We start from the raw sequence: 23,624 nt of genomic DNA on the forward strand, positions 1-23,624 counted from the left end.
CAAGTCCACGATGTGGTGACAAATGTGACATTTTTTCTTTCCTCGACATACGTGTGCCTTGGCATTGTTGGTAAGTATGCCTTGTCCACAGGTTGGGCACAATCTCAAGAGTTGACAAGCACATTTCTTCTGTGAACCTTGCGTCTTCAGATGTTGTTGGTAACAGGTAGGGCTAACAAACGTGCGCAGACAAGTTGAACAAGGCACTGGTTCTTCGCTCAGACAGGGTGGAGAGGCCAAACATCCTGGGCATTTCAATCCACAATGCTTGTGTTGCTCTCGATTGTTATAACCATAATCACATTTCTCACAATAATAACCGTATCCCAGGAATCCAGTGATACTGGTAATGGTATCGAAATGGTCATCGTGATGATAGACATGAATGTATTTTCCGTCCTTAAAGTCTTGGCCTCGAAACAACAGAGACCCGCGCATTTCTTGAGGGTGCACTTTCAAGGTGTAGCGTGGAGCTAGGGCATCTTGCAATTTTTGCATCTCAGGAATGCCACAGGGTGTGTCTTTGGACAGGCCAGCTTGTTGCAACAGGAGTTCTGCTTCGTTTCGTTGTTTGGTTCGGTTCGATTTTCGAATGTTCTCCCAGGTTCTTTTCCATTCTACCGTGTCGTTCTTGTTGGCATAGGTTCGTCCCACCACGATGGCACGGGCTAAGCACATCTGGTCTTGAGGGTTGTTAATTCGGACGAGACTTGTTTTGGTGTTGCGAAGGTCGTCCACCAATAACATCTTTTTGCGTCCTGTCCCTTGAGGAAGAGAGACGTGATCCATTTTCAGTGTGGCTTTACCATCGGTGATGTCAAACTGGTCATTAGATTGTTGTACGTGTTGAATCTTGTCCATGACTTTGGAAGGGGTTAGTTCTGCGGGTCTGCTAAACTCGATCCAAACAGGGGATTTCAAACCGTCGTGATCTATGGATAGTGTCAAGCGATCGTCTTCTTTGGGTTGACATTGTCGCTTGAGTGAGGTGAGCAAAGAATCCCACATCTCGGTGATAAACCCTTCTGCTTTCTCCAAGGGTACGTCGGCCTTGAAATCTTTAAACTTCACCGTGTAGGTGTAAGCCGTGGTTCTAAATTTTCTAGAGGAGCGCTTTTCCGTCTCTCGAATGGAATAGTACTTTTCAGGGTTGACTAAGGGTGGTGAACTTGGTTTAGAGGGTTCGGATTCTGGTTCACTCATGTCCTCTTCAAAATCACTGGCATGAATTTGTGCCAAGATTTCAGCCCTGGTACGAGGCGATAGATCACGTTTCTGCCTCTTACTTTCTTCTTCTTCTTTCTTCTCGAATGAATGGGATCGTTTCATCTTGAGTGCAAAACGTCAAATGACTCAAGTTTAAACACCACAGACTAATTTATAGTCTTGGCAAACCAGCGTATATAAAAAGGGTGTGTGTCTTGTCCTTTCACTATTCATTTCACTCTCAAGCCGAGCACAACGATGGAAGAGACTACCCAGATGGAACGTTTCGTCAGAGCTTTGCGAGGGGTCATTAGAAAATTCTCTTCAGACCAGCCGACGGACTACTCTCCTTCCTTTCGAGATAAAAGTCAAGATACTTGCTATATCTGTCAGAAGAAAGGGCATTGGTCTTCAGAGTGTCCAGACCGACAAAAAAGAACAAAAACAGGGACTAAAAGAGACAAAAGTCAAGATACCTGTTATTATTGTAAAGAAAAAGGACATTGGTCTCCAGATTGCCCAAAAAAGAAACAAGAGGAGTCAGAAGAAAAGAAGGATTCTTTAGAAGAAGAGAGGGATTCTTCGGAAGAAGAGAGGGATTCTTCAGAGGAAGAAGAGGAAGAAAGAAGACAGGTGAAGAAAAAGAAACAGGAGAAGAAAAGAAGAAGGGAAGAAAATGAGGTAAAAACGGTGAAGAAATTCAAAAAACAGAGAGACTAAACAAGGAGAAAGAAGAAGTCAATGAACTTTTAATTAAAGTGTTCTGTGGTGAATTGTGAATTGGATTGTAAAAAAATGGATAAAAGAATACATGAATGATATAAGGTAAGTGTCTTTGAGTTTTGATTTTAAAATAAGAAGCTACACTCACGCACTCATACACAGACACGTACTATAAGGGTAAAATGGGTGGGGTTTATTTTTGAGTTATTGGCAAATTGAAATTGTATTTCTTTTCGAGAAATGTGGGTGGCCCTGAAAAGGGCCGTTTTATTTTGGTGTAGGGGTGAGTTTAACCAATCAACTTTAACTGCCTTAAGCCTTTGCCACGGCCAAGGCCTACTTCTGATGATTGGGTTGAAATCACTAAGGGTGGTACGACAGGCTTAGTCACAGGGTTGGCGTGTTTAGCTCGGGAAGGTCGTATTCTCTTCGGTCGTGATAAAGAAGTCTGATACATTTGTTTCAGACTTCTTAACTCCGCTAAAATGTCCAACAGTACCGTAGCCGTTTGATTTTCACCCTCTTGTTTCTTTGCTGCTACTTCTTCTTGCTGTTGTTGCTGTTGTTTTTTTCTTACCTCTTCTTGTTGCTGTTGCTGTTGCTGTAGGAGAAAAGCTTGTTCCGCTTCCTTTTGTCGTTGCATAAATTTCTCCAATTCTTCTTTCTGTCTCTGTCTAAAATTCTCCACTTGCGGTAATGAAGAAGGTAACGAAGGTTCTGGAACAAATTCTTGCGAGGTAAGAAAATCCACAAAATCCCAGTGTACCTCTTCTGAAAGTAAGTCCGGGTTCCCTTGGGCTGTCTCCCCTGCTGGTGCACCCCAATGGATCGTTTTCTGAGTTTCCTTCATGTTGAATCACTGTCGCATAGATTGACTGCACACAAGCGCTAACGAATCTATATAGACCACGTGACGTAACAGACTGCTCTCTTCGGATTGGATGCGAGCTGACTGAATTTTGTAACGCGTGTTCGGATTGGTGAATGAATTCAATCCGTTTCAATCCTTCCTGTACCTATAAATAAGCACAGTTCACTGCATTGATTCACCTATTCTCGTCGCCTCAAGATGTGGACCACAGTTGAGTCATCCACCCTTGTGTCTTCCATGATGTTTAGGACGGACATGCTCATGTATGTCAGGTCCAAGTGGACTGTTGTTGATAGGACAGATACTAGTCAATGGATGAGGAGAGTTTACATAGAAAGACAAGGATGTCTCAAGAGGGTACTTGTGTATGGACCGGTAGTTAGAAGGAGTTTAAGAAGAAGAAGAAGAAGATGTGACAGATGCCATCTATGTTAATATTAATATTAACATAAACCCAACGGCCCTTTTCAGGGCCAGCCATATTTCTCGAAAAGAGATAGCCTTTCCATTGCCTACCCCTTTTCTAAATTTAAATTTAAATTTAAATTTAAAAAAAAACTTTTTTTTTTTAAAAAAAAAAAAAAAAAAAAAAATCCCATATTCAATTCCCCTTGTCCCTAGACAAACCCAAACTCTATTCCCATGTTAATTTCCCTTGTCCCTAGACAGACCCAAACTCTATGTTAAATTCCCATTGTCCCTAGAGTGACCCACGATTTTTCTCCATGTTAAATTTCCATTGTCCCTAGAGTGTCCCAGGGGTCTTTTTAATGCTAAGTCCCATTGTCCCTAGGGTATTCCACTTAACTACTGATATATTTAAAGATACATCTATAAAACTTTATATTTAAAATACACGAAATACATATAAAATTACACTTTTCCTTCGAGCTTACAAACTTCATACATTTGTATACTTTCTGTCTTTTGGAATATAATACAGATAATTAAATCTCGACTAAATTCTTGATATCCAAAGAGTATAGTTGCGATATAATGCAACACAAAATTTCAACATATCACAATCCGGTTCATAAAAGCAAAGTTTGTGGGGAATAATATCCATTTTCAATACATTTTAGGCATAAGCAATTACAAAATAACACGTACTGCCCAGAAACAAAAATTGTGTTACACAGTGTTATCTATATTGTACTGTGTTGCAAAATATAGCTCTCTCTTACTGCTCGAAGATCTTTTAAAGTGACAAATATTATGGCTGGGGAAACTTAATCATTGATAATAACAAGAACAATTGTTTAGACCCTTTGATTAAGCAAGAAATAAACCAATATAATGGTGTGGATCTAATCCTTTTTTGTTACAGTCATACATCACTTCGAAGCTCAAGTAGTTCTACTTTCGTTTGCAAATTCTTCTTTATTTATTTATTTATTTATTTATTTATTTATTTATTTATTTATAATTTTTTTTTATTTATTAAATGATATTAGTTAAAAAAAGATAATACATGTAATACATATTGGTACAGTAGACCTTAACAATGATTTGTCATCATTGTAAGTTGATGGGGAAAAAAAGAACAAGAAAAACAGATGGAGACTATTTCCAGATCAAATCAGTTGATCAGAGATTAAGTACATTATGTCTTATAAACACATCATCCACTATAATGTTCAGATCAGATCAGTTGATCAGAGATTAAGTACATTATGTATTATAAACACATCATCCAATATAATGTTCAGATCAGATCAGTTGATCAGAGATTAAGTGCATTATGTATTATAAACACATCATCCACTATAATGTTCAGATCTGATCAGTTGATCAGAGATTAAGTACATTATGTATTATAAACACATCATCCAATATAATGTTCATCATGCTACTAAACTTGCATTTTAATTATTATACTAATTTTTCTTAGTTACCAGGTTGTTATGTATATTTAATTTAATTGTTTGTCTCTTGTTTTTAAAATATTGTATTTCATTGCATGTTATTGTAATGTAACATTGCTAGCTGGACTTGACCTTGTCCGAAATTGAGTTTCTTTCTGCCTGACCTGACTGACGTTTTTATTTTTGTTTTTTTAAAAAAAATTGATTTCATTTATGGAAACAACTAATATCTTTTTGTATTAGCTAATTAACATAATTATTATTCAGGTAAAGAAAAAGTAGTACATATGTTGATCAAGGTCAGGTTTTTTGAGATTCCTAAGTGAATTTTGTAGGCTATTGTGTTGTAAATAAACAAGGTTCGTTAAATCATTATAGAAGGCTATTTTCCATTAGGTAATGGGCGTTTTTAGAAATGCTAATTATGACCTGAGGTCGAGCTGAGAACTATATTATATTGTGACTGTGATGATTTTACCAGTTCTGCTTTTAACATCTAGCACTTTAAGCTGTATTATGTTTTAACAAGTTTGGGTTGAATTTTTGTTTCTACAAATTATTGAATTCAAGTGATTATTTTCTCTGGAAATACAAAGTGCTCTGATAAACGCATTGGATAAAGACATTCATTAGAATTGATATCGTATTCAAATCTGGACTAATATTTTCCTGATTCAACAAGAGACTCTTGACACATCAGCACTTCGCATGCCATAACAGACACGTCATCGCTTTCAATTTTGGATCTCTTCGTGACTTGAACTTTGTTTCGGGACCTTTTATTACTGTGACTTGTCTTTAATTCTTTGAAGCGAGGAAGTTTTCTACTTAATAATCAAAAACTTAGCGTGAATAAGAAATAATAGGGCTACATTTGTTTACTACTGGCTACCCTTTACATTTATATATGTACAATGGCCAAATGTCCAAGCGCTCTCTGTCTGTCTGTCTATATGTCTGTCTGTCTGTCTGTCTCTCTCTCTCTCTCAATATCCTTACAAACACATGACATTTACAAAAATGCAGATGATACTGTCATTTACAGTTTTGATATAGTATAAAGTCAAAACTTGAAAAATTATACAGAGCATATATATATATATATATATATATATATATATATATATATATATATATATATATATATATATATATAATAATACTAATAATAATAATAATAATAATAATAATAATAATAATAATTATACTTTTCAATAATAAGCCGTATTATGTTCACTGTACATTGTAACAAACAATTATTTTCGCATTCGACTCCAAAATATTTTAAAGTGAAAGCCAATTATCATTGCAGTAAATACACATTGACATTATAAGCAGAAAATTGTATAGTTTGGATTAAACAATGAAAAAGAGAAAATTTTAATTTGTTGGATTTACGGATATTATTTTATTACAATGTTGCCGTACTTCATGGGAATCAAGATCGTATAGCTGAAATAAACACGCTTCTTTGCATTGAGATGCCCTTTAAAGTTGGAGAACACATAAAGTATTATCAGGTGCCAGAAGTAGGAATATGAAAACATATCTCTTCGTATCTAACAAGAGGATCACAGCGACAACCTTTAGAGATATCCAAAACTTAAATACTATGGGCGAAGTTGGGCGAGTGGCCTACGTTTGCCTCGACCTTTCACGATTTACTATCAGTTAAAGACATTATTGAACAAACTCTTATGCTATTATCACATTTAGTGTCCACATTAAGGGGAGCTGTTATCTTGGCCTTCACGATATTGACATTTGGACCATGCTGACTATGAATTACAGTGTGTGTGTGTGTGTGTGTGTGTGTGTGTGTGTGTAATTAAGGACACAATACTTGTCCTCTTAGGGTAGCAGTTACCTTTACCTTCACGACATTGACATTTTGATATTCTTGCCTTATTATATTAGTTATACATATATGTCTGTACTTAAGTACACAATCGTTATACAATTAAAATAATCGGCTCATTTTTCTTTTTTTTTTTTTGGCTATCTTTTTGTGTCTACGATACGATGCTAGACTCTGTTAGTCACCACAATCAAAACAAACCAGAACATTCAAGTAGCTATTTACATGATCACGATGAAAACATATTTATTCAAAATTATTTGCGGCTATTTCTACTACAAACACCTACTCACCAATGTGAGGGTCTTCAAGATATGCATTTCGATAATCGAAGTAACTTGTTTTAATACTTTTCTGCTTTGCCAAGCACTGGTGAAACCACATTTGAGTAATAATGGTTGAAACATGTATATGTTGTTTATAATACAGTGTCTTGGAAATAGTTTTCTTGCAAAACAGCCTTAATAGAGTAATAAAATAAACAAAACGCAATTAGATCCATTGCAATCTAATAAATTAATATCGAAATGATGCCAATGACCTAATTACATTTTCATATACGGAACAGAGTACAGTCTTCAATGAGCATAATAAGCCTTTATGATAATAGCAAATAATAGCGTCCACAAATGCTCTCAACTGGTCATTACATTATATGATTTAGCACACAGACGGAATCAAGCACATAAACAATTTATTTATCGTCGTACATGTGTTGGGTAAATGTAGATTTTGATTGATCGTGTTCGATGCATTCAGAAGTTTTTGTAAGCTGCTAACAACAAGCGTATATTGCTGTCGTGTAACTTGATATAGAAAGTTAAAAATTCAAGCTTAAAACTAAAGAGCAATTTGATATCGTAAGCTGAACATGTTCAGTTGATAATTGAATGGTAACTTGAGTTACGCATGTTTATAATTGTATGTTGTCTTTATACTGCACATGTCCGAGAACCAAACGAACTTGAAAATATAGAATTAATCATCTCCAAATCTTTCCTCACAGTTTGCAAGATTATATGGCACAAAACTTTCCAAATTATTAGTACATGTTATCAAAGAGAGGGAATGTAACTTTTTTTGTGCACTTAATTAGCTACATATTACTGTTATAGAAACCGATGTTAATGTTGGGAGGCACATTGGTATATCGAAATGTGAGCGTAGGCCTATTTTTGTGAAAATGTTAAACTCGTTGTTAGTTTATTTTATGATGACGATATAGATATATCATTTTATATATTACATGTCGATGGCATATAATACCATCGATGGATACTTGAATTTAGTTGGAATGTCATCATGTTTAAGGCGAAATACTTGCAAACTTCATGATTCAGAAAACATTCACGTGACAATTTGTTTTCCTTAACGGCAAATTAATTTTTTTAATAATTATTTTCCTAGCACTGTTGTTATACATTAACTTAGAATTATGTTAATTCATTGTTAATTATTGTCCTGGCAATATTTGTATTTATAAACCAAGAATGATGTTTTCTAAGATATGATTATTACGTTCTGTTAGAAAAGAATCTTACGACAGTACAGTTAATGTAAGGTTTATAATAACAGTATCAAGCGTTAGACTTAAGACTGTCTCTAACATAGTTCATCTCTGTTTAAATTATGTCATATTACAAATTCCCTGCAATAATCTACTGTCATTCTTTCGGTAGTCCAACCTTATCCAATACTTTATATTTTAAACATATTATTGGAGTACTCGTTGATCACGTGGTATATATTTTTATAGTGTATGTATCTATGTATGTATGTATGTATGTATGTATGTACGTACGTACGTATGTACGTACATGCGTACGTACGTACGTACATATGCATGCATGCATGCATGTATGTATGTTGTTGTAGGGTTTAACGCCATTTTTTCATCACCAAATAGGCTACGCCAGGCGGCCAGTATAACTGGTGGAGGAAGAACCCTGGAAAACCCAGGGAAAAGCCACCGACCCACGAGAAGCTACTGATAGGAGTTCTCATGTACCCATGTTAGCTGAGACTCGAACCACGCAGAGAGAGGTGAGATGGCAGTGATCCGGAACTGTAAGCGCTTTAGATCACACGACCACTATGTTCCTCATAATGATTTTTGGTAAACTCTACATTTTAAATATATTCTTGTAATGTTCCTTCTGAGCTATATTACTTACGTTATGACATTTATTATTAACAATCTTATAATAAGACTTAAGTGGGCCCCCATGCTTAATTTACAAGTGTCTGATGTGGCATCGACGTTTCTAGAATAATTACGAAACTTTCCATTGGTTGGGATGTGTCAAAGGAATAAGCTAATTCGAAGCGAAGTGAGTAACGTATTCTGTCTCGTTGGGTATTTTGCGAAATACAGTCTCAATATGCATTGTACCTAAAAAGATCAATCAGAAATCAGTTTCATTCCAATTTCGGTGTCATTTCTTAGTTTTCGTGTTGAACGCCTGAAGATGAATGGCAGATAAATTTAAATTATTTTGAAATCATTTAATTTCGTACAAATGTCTAATCCCGGTGTTTTGGTTTCGCGTAAAGAGACTACAGAGCTTTCAAAATGTCAACTAAAGTGGAGTGTTTTATTTTAAATCCTGGCTAGGAATGACTAGAGTCATTGAAAAATGACGAATTGCTCTAACTTGACAGAGAATATGATCTTTCGGAGGCAAAGACATCTGTGTTAAATCTAGAAATAAAAATATTTTGGTCAATATTTGGTAGAATATTTTGGATAAAAATGCTTTTGGTTTGATTAGTATGTCTGAATCTGGCTCTAACTCGCAAGTTACTGAATTTAAATTAAAATACAAGAATACAATCTCTTTAAGAAAACTTAAACGTCTGAAAGAAGAAAGAAAGATATAACTTCAGAAGAAAAATAAACAAGAGACATACAAATACAAAAGGAAGAAAAAGAAATGTAAATGAAATTGCAAATGCAAAGAAGAGAAGATGTAAAAGTAATTACAGAAACAAAGAGAAGAAAGAGAGATACAAATGATGTCACACATGCAAAAGAAAAAGAGACACGGAAATGCAATTAAAATTAAAAGAATTAGAACTGGCAAGTAAAAAGCATCCTATTCACAAGAGTTCAGTTTTGATGCTACAAAAATATCAAATTAGTTCCCATTTTCCGGAAAATGAAGTAGATCAATATTTTTGCAATTTGAATAAAAGTAGTTACGTGTTTAAAATGGCCAAGATGACAATGAATTTTGTTATTACAGAGCGTACTTATTGGCAAAATTCGAGAATTGTATACTTCACTGTCAGTAGGAGCAAGTACTGATTATGATTTGATCAAGGTATGTAGCTTGAAGGCTTATGATTGTGTACCTGAAGCATAACAATAGAGTTTTCGTAATTGCAGAAAAAAAAACAGACAACCAAACCTATGTCGGATTTGCATGGGGAAAAGTTCGACAATTTGATTGGTGGTGCGCTTCTAAAAAGATTGACAAATGTTATGACAAACTTGGTCAACTCATATTGGTCGAAGAGTTCAAGAACTGCAGCCATACTGACGTCAAACTTTACCCTAATTAACACATGATATATACTTTCAGCGACGGATATTTCTTGGATCACAAAATAAGTCTTCCTCTCATTAGATGGTTAGTAAGAGACTAAGTCAGTCTCAAGTGGGTACTTACAAATTTCAATCTGATACAACTAATAAAATCCAACGTCTTATAAGACGGATTAGAATTCCTTATCTGTTCCCAAGAACACTTGTTGTAAGACAATGGATCACGTTATTTGTGATTGCTTTAAGTCTAAAACATAAGCAACATAGTAAAGAAAGAGTAGTTGAAAATACTTTTGTTTCTCTTAGGTCTTGATCATGATCATGTACTGGAAACGATTTGTGTGGTCAAACAAACCCAACTCTGACTCTATTATTGAGGATTATGAGCCATTCATGTTGAAGGGTTTGTCTCCTTGACAAACAACACTCATTTGTAGTTGTAGAGGAACACGATCCTGTTTGTTTCAGATGACTATTAGCGAAGCTGACTTTGCAGTGATAGACAGGACGCTTTTATATAGCCATGAGTCTCATGTCTCTGCTAGCTTAGTATTCTTGTGCCGAACACAAAATTTTTCCGTGTGTGCATCGACTACTGAAAAGTGAACGGTGTCAGCACACGTGACAAATTTCTAATGCTGAGAATTGATGACTGTGTTGAATTAGAAATGCAAATATGTTACCAAGTTTTACTTGTCAAAAGGATTCAGGTTGATTATGTTTACAAATAGAGCAAGAGAAATTTCGGTTTTTCAACTCCTGATGGACTCTATGAATACAATGAAAAATTATCTCTCTACATTCCAGTGCTTAATGAACATGGTATCATCAGGTATAGATGGTTGTGATGCATACATACACGACATCATTATTTAAAGGGTTCTGTAAAGATCATCTGGAAACTATACGGAAACAATTTGTCCGCTTGAGTGAGGCAAAGCTGACGATAAATCTAAGTAATCTAAATAAAAGTGAATTTTGAGAAGTTTGTGTCAAAATGTTAGGACATATTGTAGGACGACACGGTCAAGTTAATCATTTAGAAGCTAAGATTAAAGCTATCGCTGAATTCCCTGTGCCGATCAATAAAAGCAACGGATGCTGTATTTGGATATGGATATGGATATTATCGGAACTTTTGTTCCAATTTTTCCTTAATTACAGATCCCCATAATAATTAAGTAAGATGACCAAGTTGTATTGGTCAGACAAATGTCAGGAGGCGTTTGATAAATCAACGAGCATAGCTAATGGTGGACCCGTTCTATCAAATTCAGATTTTTGTCAACCATATATGATGTATGTTAATGCAGCTAAGGTAGGGGTTAGTGGCGTATTAATTTAGGAAGATAAAAATGGAGTGGATTATCCCGTATGCTATTTTGCAACAAAGTTAAATAAACTCCGGAGAAACTATTCCAGCATCAAAAAGGAGTGTTTGGCTTTAATTTTGGCTTTACTAAACTTTAAAGTGTATAGTAATTCTGCTTTTTCTCCGATTATTGTATTCAGTGACAACGCACCACCCCCACCACCCTAGGTTGATGTGATGTAGTTTCTCATGTTTCGTGTTTAGGTTCTCATAAATAGTAACAAAAGAAAGAGTGAAAACAACAAGCTTTGAAAATTTAACAAATAATTTATTTCCTTGGAAAATACACTGTAAAAATGATAAAATAAGAACTTACGGTTTTAAGAATCAAATCCAAAACTAATCCAAGGATAATCCAAAAAAGGAAATTTTAGAAGTCCTAGTAATTGAATATTCTAACGAATTCAAGTTCGAGTCCGGACGAAAAATCCAAGACGGAAGGTGATGACGTATACTGTAGCTTTTATTGTACAGATGTGTCTACAGTTCTTGTTAGATCCACAAAGAATATTCCGGTGTTTGAATTTCCGACTAAGGTTTAAATAAATGTCTCTGTCCAAGAATTCTGTATGAGCACTCAAATATTTCCAAGAAAAAAGTCTATCCTTTTGAATCCAAATGATCTGAATAAAAAATTAAAATGTAATTTCAAACTGGTCACAAACAGACACTTTCCAGTGTAAAGTAAAAGCCCAAACTGAGAAATATCACTTTTAAGCTTCACTGTTAAAACTAACTACTACGCAAAGTCAGAAAATCCATAATTGCGAAATAGAGGATGTTTACATATTAAAAAAATTACGTACTCCTAGTATGACCTTCATAAAACCAATCATTTTACTCGAGGAATTAAAAACAATAGAAAGTTGTTTACTCGTCTTGGTGATTTCTTAATCAAGGTCGGAATCTAAGTCAAAATTTGAAACAGTGTTTCAATTATTACGTATTTATAAAAAGGTCAAATTCCTAGTAAACTAAACTACATTACTTTCACACGTGATGAAATTGAAAATAAAAGATTTTAAAACTTACAAACAATTGAATTAAATCAAATATAAATTAAATCAAATATACATAACAAGTTTGATGTTGCAGAAATGCAAGATCGATATTCGGCACATCAAGGAAACTGAAAATTTAATCGAAGATGTACATTTACGTGTATAAGAATTTTATGCTGCTTATTCTGTACCCATTTTTTCATTCATGATAACTTTTCCTGTTTATTTTCGTTATCATTGTCATTTTTGTGTTTGAATAATTTGAAAGAGAAAGCTTATTTCATCAATCTATATTTTCCTTATAAAGGTAGCTGTTATACATATATTTGTAACACGTTGTACAGGATGTTATCTATTCTTTTTCATTCATATTCCTGGCTGTAAATTCTGCATGATATCTTTAGTTACATTTTGCATACGTGACCTGAATATACTAAGAGTTTAGAATGACATTGGATCTATAAGTAGATGCTTACGTTGGTGATCATAGATTCGTAACAACACACACACACACGCACACACACACACGCATATATATATATATATATATATATATATATATATATATATATATATATATATATATATATAAAAGGCCACGTCTCTAATGGAGAGATCCGCATTATAATTCAAGGTGCAACTGAACCATGTAAAGATCTGCTCAACGCCTTAAAGAAATGCAGACTAAGATGGCATGGTCACGTATCATCTTTAGCTGGCCTGTCAAGGACAATCCTACAGGGCACAGTGAGACGACAGAAAAACAACAAGGCACACAGAAGAAGGGATAGGAATATACCATACAAGAGTGGACAGGCATGGACTAAGCAAAGTCCCAAAGAGCTGTAGAGAACAGGGCAAAATGGAGGGATAGTGTCCCAAGTCATTAGTGGCGCCCATACGACCAGTCGTGAAAATGAAATGAACCTCTTGGCAATATAGTCGGTAAGAGCTTAGTACAACTCAATATACCAGATACTGAGGCTTACCCCTACTGACCATACCCAACAATCAAAACCACTTCCACAAATTGGACAAGTAAATGTTGATGATTTTATTGAGGCATGACACTCTATATTGTGTTTTACTTCATCATTTTGTCGCTCTTGCATTTTATAAAATATTTGATAAAGCAAACATGGATGTTTTATTTAATAGTTTTGCATATTTAATACAGAATTTTAAATATGTACCTTCCTGTATGAGCTGGCAATGTTTTGTCGAAGTTATGTTTGTTAGTCTTTCCTAATTCTGGTTGTTCTTATAGTATTTCGGCTAAGCGACGCTGAATAAGGCGAACACTTTGTGGCAGTTTGTATATCATACTGAGTGCAGAAAAAATTATATTGATTAATATATGAGATTTGGTCATTAAGTTACTCCAGAGGTGCTTTCATACATATATGAAAATTTGGAATGTCCTTCATTTGGATATACATGCTAAAATACTTCGACTCATGACTAAGTTATTGGCTTAGATGTTTAAAATAGCCAAACTTATATATTATTTAAGACTTGTATCCATCCTGGAAAAAACAACTATTTGAGGTAGGGAATTTATCCAGAAGAGTACATGGATGGCTTTCGAAATTTGAAGGAAACTTAAATATCACCGATCAATAAATTTTATTTAATTTCCAAGGATCAGGTATAACAGTTGAAGATTACATGCATGTAGGTTTTGTTATGAAACAACTGAACTGAAAACCGTTCGTGGCTTCTATGACTACTGTGTCAATAAAAATGCTTTCATGTTTTGTGATATTTGTTACAATTTAGAAATGTCTGTTAACTAGACCCATGCATTATCTTAGTGAGCATGAACTAATTAATGATGTTAGTTTGAAAATAAATAAAGGAGAACTAAGATTTCTCACAGGTTATGATATGCTTCTTTCCAATGACTGTGGGGTTAGCACAATACCTAATAGATATGTTAAAGTAAATCATGAGTGCTGTGTGGATGGTGATTGGAACGTCAGCAAAATGATTACGATGGAGAATAGGCTCGTCTACGGAGAATGTCTTAATTATGTCCCTAGACTTCGACAATATGTACGATTGGACCATTCCATAGTGATGCATGTCAAAACTTTAGATGGACCAATGTGTGCGATTGGTCCATTCCATAGTGATACATGTCAAAACTTAAGATGGACAACAAAACATAAGTGTTGAAACGGAGAACTCGTACTATGATACGAATAATAACTATACCGTTTGATGATACTAGTGCTAAGAGAAAGATAACATTTTGGTGTTTCTCCGATTGATAATAATATACAAGGACTAGTTTAAATTAAATGTACAAAACAAAGAATGTTATGGTCTTGGAAGTAAGCTATATGCATTTTAGGACTAAGACAAATGAAAAGAAAGTACACAAGGTATGAAAAGTGAAAATAGTTAAAATTCTTTAAGTACAAGGTCCTGTTGTACAAAAAAATCGACAAACATTAAAACGTTCAAGACTTTCCAAATTGAGATATCATGATAAGATCCATTCCACGGGGGAAAATGTTGACTTTATTAGCCTATTGTACCACATCCTGGATGGTGTCTCGTACAGTGAGAGAGAGCATTTTGTTTAACAAGTGCTGGAAGGTCATGGTACTGGATATGTTCAAACTGTCAAACATTGCGATCAATAATTGTTTATAGTACTGTAAGCTATCAGTCGCTATAATACAATCACAATTTCAAAAATCCAGAAGGATGCGAAACTCTACATTTCTTATGTTTTCACACGGAAGTGAAAAGAGGATAATTTCGGCTTGCACTGTATCAATGTCTCTATTGCTTAGTTTTTACTAGACGTCCATGGTTAGGGTTAGGGTTAGGGTTAGCTACCCCTAACCCACTGTATCAATGTCCCTATTGCTTAGTTTTTACTAGACGTCCATGGTTATTCGACGGCACCTAGAATTTTGCCTGAATAGGTTTAAAAATAGAAGGTCTGAAAAATTTTGATCGGAATCATTTATAATTATAAATATTATTATTATTATTATTATTATTATTATTATTATTATTTCTCGTAGTAATATAGTAGATGAGATCCAGCCAGTACTTGATTGGTCTCAAATATTTGTATGATATAGAACTGTAACAGTGCAGTTTATATATTGAGAAGAGCAAAAGCGATTTTTTTTAAAATATAAAATAAAAACTGAAAAATGTGCCACGCTTGAAATACAGTGGAACCCAGTTTAATAGACGGAACGAAATCTAAAGTGATTTATTTACTAAAAGGAGGGGTTTTAACGGAATTTTTCATTTTATATCACAAGAATAAGGCATGGAATTATATTATATTCTCATAAGCAAGTGGAACTAGTTGGTATTGAGTACTGTCAATTTTTGCGCATCCTTGCTTTTAGTTTTAAAGTAGGCAAAATAATCAATACTTTGATATACAAGTTGTTTTTGTTTTGAAAAGATGACACAAATATGATTGAAACAAAACAAAATGAAGACTAAATAACAAAATTAATTGTTTATTTTTATATGGAATAAATCCTACTTAAGTGTATACATCCAATAAGAGATACTCGTTTATCCCGATAATCCAAAGTCCTGAAATGAAACAGATTAAATTTATTAGACAAAAAATATGCAGCAATGAATAAAATTAACTAAATAATACAGTGTTTCACTGATTTGATAAAAGGCTACAGGGATGCAATTATAACCGATCCCGTGCATCTAAACTATCTTAATTTCTTCTGAATTTCAGGTTACCCGAGGATCATATACAAATTTGGAAATGTTACTTTATAGGAAGTAAACGTCATTAGTTACTTGATCATAGTCATTAATTACTGTCTTAATCAACATTGTTATTCTGATAATCCACGGCCTGACTTGTCAAACAGGAACAGCTAAAATGTGTTAACGGTTTCTTACATAATGATTATCTATGTAAAAGTCTCGATATCAAGAAGCAATTGGAGATTAATTACAGAAGGCGTTGGGTGTAGACGATGTTGAGCTGAACTTATATTTTTTCAAGCTTGTGCAAACCATCTTTTACATGTTAGTTCCTAAGGTCAAACAACTCATAGGGCAAATCACTTTAGTGGTATGGGGAATTATTTATTTCTACGACATTGATACATTGATACATAGTCGCTTTTATTTGATAACCAACTCAGAACCATCCGCATCCTACATCCTTGCTAACAGAAGATAGTCTATAATCTTAGAAAGATAAATAGCTTGTAATATGACCTGAACAATAACCAACAATTGATTTTGACCGGGGGGGGGGGGGGGGGGCGCAAGACTTAGTAATGACGAATACACAGAACTAACATACATATTTTAATTAGTATCATTTAGCTTCATCTGACATGGTTGGCATGGAATTCGAGGGAACTTAAGACTATAAAATAAATTCATAAAATGACGGTACGTTCTCTGAGAGTTTGATTGTAGATATTTACATCTTTCTTCAAGAGCTACAACATGTATGGTCTTTGTTGATATATAGCAGTACAGCTGTCGTATTTTGTAATCGTGACTTCTGTCCTTGTCTGCATCTTTAATATCCTAAACAGGTTAGGACAACTAGGCTGAATTCGGCTTTTAAATATATGTATTTCCCTCAAAGAACGAACGTTTGTATTTACCCTATCTGTCATTCGCCCTCAAGGTCTTGTATACTAAAACTCTTTCCTTACAATTTCTAAGTAACTTTACACAGGGTGTATATAAGCTTTACACAGGGTGTATAAAAGCTTTACACAGTGTGTATAATAGCTTTAAACAGTGTGTATAATAGCTTTACACAGGGTGTATAATAACTTTACACAGGGTGTATAATAGCTTTACACAGTGTATACAATAACTTAACACAGGGTGTATAATAACTTTACACAGGGTGTATAATAGCTTTACACAGTGTATACAACAACTTAACACAGGGTGTATAATAACTTTACACAGGGTGTATAATAGATTTACACAGGGTGTATAATAGCGCAAATGAGCCTTTGTCTGAGAATTAGTTTTACTTACTTGTTTAGCCCCTCCGACAGTGACACAAGTGGTCATTGTTGGAGCATCTCCATCTGAGACCAGCTGGGCATTGCTGTGTCTGACCACAGTCAGCGTCGTTTGTGCAAGCTATAACAAATAATATATCTGATTATATGAACTGCGTAAAGACGTATGGATAATACGGAAACGAAGGCATGCAAACAAATTCATTGCGTACTTATCATTTACACTCTGGTCGCAACCCGTCCGTCCCTGTACATTTCAACAATCTCATCCCCACCGAATCCTTACCATCTGCTATACCCTTTACTCACACTTGGGATGCAATGCAAAGTAACCAAATCAAAGCAACATATATATGACTTTAGAATAAGATTATAATTTTGAAAGTATTGATAGAAAAGGCGGTAATTCTCCATTCCGCTATACATTGTGCTTTCTGATCTAAACGAGATGGTTCACCCTGTGCAACTCACACAGGATGCAGATCATTGCAAAACAGGCATATGTGGGGATTCCTACACGGCTTGTACGGACCGTATCTTCAATAGGCATTAGGGCTATTTACAACGTTATGCAAATGATGCTTATCAAGATTCCCTTCTTCTCTTACAAATCTTTAGGATGGACGCATGGCAAAGGTATAAGATATTTAGCTAAAAAAACAAGCAAACAAAAACAAAATCTTTAGGATGGACGCATGGCAAAGGTATAAGATATTTAGCTAAAAAACCAAACAAACAAAAACAAAATCTTTAGGATGGACGCATGGCAAAGGTATAAGATATTTAGCTAAAGAAACAAACAAACAAAAACAAAATCTTTAGGATGGACGCATGGCAAAGGTATAAGATATTTAGCTAAAAAAACAAGCAAACAAAAACAAAATCTTTAGGATGGACGCATGGCAAAGGTATAAGATATTTAGCTAAAAAAACCAAACAAACAAAAACAAAATCTTTAGGATGGACGCATGGCAAAGTATAAGATATTTAGCTAAAAAAAACAAACAAACAAAAACAAAATCTTTAGGATGGACGCATGGCAAAGGTATAAGATATTTAGCTAAAAAACCAAGCAAACAAAAACAAAATCTTTAGGATGGACGCATGGCAAAGGTATAAGATATTTAACTATAAAACCAAACAACCAAAAACAAAATCTTTAGGATGGACGCATGGCAAAGGTATAAGATAATTAGCTAAAAACCAACCAAACAAAAACAAAATTTTTAGGATGGACGCATGGCAAAGGTATAAGATAATTAGCTAAAAAACCAAACAAACAAAAACAAAATCTTTAGGATGGACGCATGGCAAAGGTATAAGATATTTAACTAAAAAACAAACAAACAAAAACAAAATCTTTAGGATGGACGCATGGCAAATGTATAAGATAATTAGCTAAAAAACCAAACAAACAAAAACAAAATCTTTAGGATGGACGCATGGCAAAGGTATAAGATAATTAGCTAAAAAACCAAACAAACAAAAACAAAATCTTTAGGATGGACGCATGGCAAAGGTATAAGATAATTAGCTAAAAAAACAAACAAACAAAAACAAAATATTTAGGATGGACGCATGGCAAAGGTATAAGATATTTAACTAAAAAAACCAAACAAACAAAAACAAAATCTTTAGGATTCATTCTTCTAAGAGTAATATGCAGTCGCCACTTACTGGCTGCAAAATCGATAAATATATCGATGAGAGTGGCCTGCCTGTTGGACTTCTAAGTGGGATATTTGTGAGGGGTTTGATCCATTTGAAAGAAAAAAAACCCCAAACATCTGTAATGCACAGTGCAGTGCATCGATAATGCATGATTACTATGGCATAATTGCTTTGGACACATCAACATATGCAGTACATGCAATCCACTTAAATATTTATCGGTTGAATCAGGCCCCAAAAATTATTTCAGTTAAACTTACAAAAGAACAGGCTATGAAGGACAATGTATAATACTCGCATTGAAAGTACTGCATCCCCTTCATCTAGCTTGCGTGGAGCAGGGGAACTACATAAACAAGGTACATTTTTTTTTTCAGAGCAAGCACCTACTTCCAGTTACTAAAATATTTTTTTCTAATTTTATAGCCATTGATATGATCACCTTAGATTTTCGAATTAACGTGCAAACAATAGTACGTGTTGAAACTCGAACTAACGTGTAAACAATAGTATGTGGTGAAACAAACAAATAAACTCTTACAGTCCGCGCAAGTATTTTGCCACATCATTGATATGTTAGGCGATAATCTTTCAATTTTCACTATTCCAGCGATCCAGTTGACCGCTCAGACGTATTAAATTATTTCATACTTCTTGGTCTTCTTCGTGTTTATTACTTTAAACGGTGTACGTCAACCCCAAATTTTATACAATTTTGCCATCTTCTTTCTTGTAAAATATGATGATCATTTATTGCTTCCCCCAAAAGATTAGAAGGTCACAAAGTCGTCATTGTAACTGAATGGTACAACTCAACATTTCCTTTCCGCGAGACCAACAAATTTGCACTTAAGTCACTTTATAAAGGCAGTAGCTGCCGCTGTGTTTCGTATGAAGCTTCCATAAACCTTAGAATAAAAAGCCATCACATTACTTATCTTCCAAACGTTATAGCATTCAAGTCATGAACAGGTCAAATTAGGCAGTTAATTGAATAAGAATATTGGTATTCGTGGTATAGTATACTCAAGATTTGACATAACAATAACATTATAAGAACCTTATTACAGGTACTTCGTAAACTGTATTATCCCACGTCATCTCCCATATGTTTTGTTATTGGCCCATAACAAGTATGTCATAATTTATATTTACCCACTCCTTGTGGCGAATATTTTGGCGTTGCCCTTAATATATGCATTTTGTCATTTATAATGAACCACGTCTTCTGCCACGTTTGATATCGGACTTATTATAGGTATTTGATAAGTTATATTGACCCACGTGATAATGCATATGTTTTGACGTTGGCCTTATTACAGGTATCAATTGATTTATATTGGCCCACGTCTTGTGGCAAATATGTTCGTGGTAGCCCTATTATAGATACTTGGTAATTTATATCGACCAACGTCTTGTGGCATAGACCTTGCCATTGAATAATACACAGACACATTTACGAATATAACATTAGACTAAAATTCTCAACCGAAAGGTGAAATTGCCTGCGCTCTGACACCAAAGTTTCTCTGGGATATGTTAAATATTCGCAACAGAATGAGCATAGAGAATAAATGGAAGTATTGTGATTAAACATACTTAACCACTACAGAACGCATACAGTTCATGATGATATGATGAAGAAGAACTCTTCTGATGGCAACAATGTGTCAGCATACATGTAACTTTATGCAAAAGTTCAAAATGTAATAAAATGTCTCCGATCTTCCCTTACTAATATAGATCATCTTCTTGAAAATGAGTTTTGGATCTAGCGAATGCTATAAATGAACAGTAAAGAAGGGGCCGGGGAACCGTGCGTTTCTAAATTAATCATAATTCACATGGATAGAAACAAAATTAAGACTTAGTTTTAAAACTTAGAGATGCGGTCCTTTTGTCATTTTTTCACTGACTTCTACCCTTGATTACATAGTAGATCGCGCTTATTTTTAAGTACGTTAGAACTTACAAGAACTTAGGCTTACGTCCATAGGTAACATCGGTGCACATGCATCTTCCTTTACCCTCCATTCCTAACTAGATCTGCACCAAAGAATTTTAAATGCATTTTAATTGAAAAGCACGTATACTTACTATTACTACCAGGAGCAGTGTGAGTGCACGTGCAAAGACCATGTTCGCATGCAATATGCCACTCCGTTCCCGTGCAGGACTCGTAATTACAGTCAGATACTTGAGCGCATGGCTCTGCCTTCACATACGCTGTGAACAAATACAAATTCTTATATGATTAGGGATGTTTGGATACTTCTGCCCAGAACTGTGGTTTAGCCTAGATTTCGATTAAAATGTGTCGTTGTCCTTCGTTCAGCTGATTTGAAGACATGAAACAGTTTCCATTCATTATTACCAAGATCATGAAAAACCATCTTTCTGAAAATAATAACTTAGCGTGAAACAATTTTCTGGTCACCCCCTCCCCCCAAGAAAACCAATTTGAGCCTAATTTCTAACAGTTTAACGAGAGTGATCATTTTACATTAGTCGCACATGAGCAAAGACAAATACGTAATGCTGTAAAGCAGATATTTCGCGTGCTTGACAAGAAGTCTTCCTAATTAGTAAAGCATCATGTCACAATAAGGATCGATCGCTATTTACTGTACGGAAATGTCAGCTATTCCATATTTGAACCTTCGGATTCACTCTATCCACTCATGATCAACCGAATGTTTGCAAACAGGACACCTCTAATGATCTCTACATTCCTGTTAGAACACATGATTGCGGACATTCGTTACATAATTTTAGATAAATAAATAAAAATATTTGGATGAAAAGAAATAAAGAACGGAAATAGAAAGGTAGCATTAAAAGGATAAATGAATGCAAAGATACTGTAATACATTTGGAGTATGTGCATTTGGTTATAGCGCCCAGTTTTAAGGAATTCTTAGATTTTTGTGATTACTTGGTCTGATTATTGGAATTCGGTGCAATAGAAATATTCCTTTGCCAGAAATCATTGGCCAGTTACTTGGAGCAAACGTGACGGAGTAATGTGTTAGTGAGTTTTCATGATGCCATGGATCACTAGTAGTGAATTCAGGTCCAAACGGAATGAGTGTCCATGTCCATGGAATGAAAATGTCCGTACTAAAGTATAGTGGTGTACATTGGTGGTATGACTGTAGTGGCAGTATTTCCGGTAGGAGACTGGTAAATCACACAATGGAATCAATAAGAAGGGACTCGGCAGATACTGTTTATGTCGCCATGGTGGCAAAGGTGATGCAGTTGTACTGGCAAAAAGTGCCTGGAAACCATAGTTTGACTGGCCTAAGGTGGCGTAGTTAAAATAGTTTCCTGTGTTAAGGGAGAGCTGCATAGTTTCTACGGCGAGAACTGCTGGCGGTAAGGAATCCTAACAAAGAGAAGCTTTGACGATTGTTCGTTTGAGAGATATTTTTCAGGTTGTGAGATCTGTGATCTTGCATTGATTAGAGTAAAATTTATGTATAGAATAGACAAGTCGGGCTTTCTAATTTACAACTGAAGTTGTATGGAAGTCTTTGGAAATTTGGGGTAAACGTATGACTTCTAGCGGGAATCGCGCTAGGGTTTGACACCGCTCGGTCAAGTAAAGAACCCTGCTTTGTAACAATATGACAGAAGACATACATAAAGAGCAGAGAAGGGAAAACTATGGAAACCATTTGTTTTAACTTTTCATCTAGTACATGCCCAGCGTTTTCTCAAGTGATTTCTTTTTGAGAATACATTTATCCGACATTTTAGTTTTACGTGCCTAAATAAAATGACAATTCAAATACATTCAGAGGTATTATATTCAATATCTTGAGTCAATACACAAATCTATTTTCACTTTATACATTTCAAGGTATTGAAAAGGAACAGTATAATTGTGAGAGATGCCCAATGTATGTATATGTGTGTGTGTGTGTGTGTGTGTGTGTGTGTGTGTGTGTGTGTGCATGTATGCATGTATGTATATTATGATTGTTCTTACCAACGAATGCACAAATAGCAATGAAACACAACATTGTCCTCATGGTTGTCTCTGGCACGTCTTACTAAATCTCTAAAGCAAGGTTTGCAATGCTATCACTTATTATATACGTACAAGGGACCAAAGGCGAAAAGTGGTAACTATAATGATGTCCGCAGTCTGGGTCTCTTCGTGAGAAAGTTCGAAAGATTAGCCTATAATTTTGACTGGAAATTCACGACTTGCAACTACATAAAGACATTCATGTATAATCTGTCATGATACAATCACATTTCGTGTCCACTTTAGTAATGAGCGTTCTATAGATTTCACAATATAAACATTCTGATCTATTTATAGTTAAATGTATTCAGAGGCGGTGTTAGGAGTACTCGGGGCCTAGGGCCAACCATGAACGCGCGGGGCCGGAGTATCAGTATCGCGATTGGTATGCTACTGCAAACACTGATTATGTCTAGACTAGATCAACTTTCGCGTTTGGCGGAGAATATAATTTGACAAACTCACAAG

The 23,624-nt window shown here is 34.9% G+C and overlaps 1 protein-coding gene across 1 annotated transcript; it reads right to left on the reverse strand.

Moving 5' to 3' along the window:
• Positions 1-15,924: 15,924 nt before the first annotated feature.
• LOC149776075 (serine protease inhibitor Cvsi-2-like) lies at positions 15,925-23,267 on the reverse strand. Its single transcript, XM_089942897.1, has 4 exons — positions 23,115-23,267; positions 21,218-21,346; positions 17,463-17,570; positions 15,925-16,019 (listed from the first exon to the last, which is right to left on the reverse strand). Exons 1-3 carry the CDS (start codon positions 23,155-23,157, stop codon positions 17,467-17,469), a joined length of 276 nt encoding a protein of 91 aa, XP_089799023.1. The 5' UTR covers positions 23,158-23,267; the 3' UTR covers positions 15,925-16,019; positions 17,463-17,466.
• Between the last annotated feature and the right edge of the window lie 357 nt (positions 23,268-23,624).

This window comes from Sinohyriopsis cumingii, chromosome 18, assembly GCF_028554795.1.
Source record: "Sinohyriopsis cumingii isolate HCF-2022 chromosome 18, ASM2855479v2, whole genome shotgun sequence".
In the NCBI taxonomy this organism is placed as follows: domain Eukaryota; kingdom Metazoa; phylum Mollusca; class Bivalvia; order Unionida; family Unionidae; genus Sinohyriopsis; species Sinohyriopsis cumingii.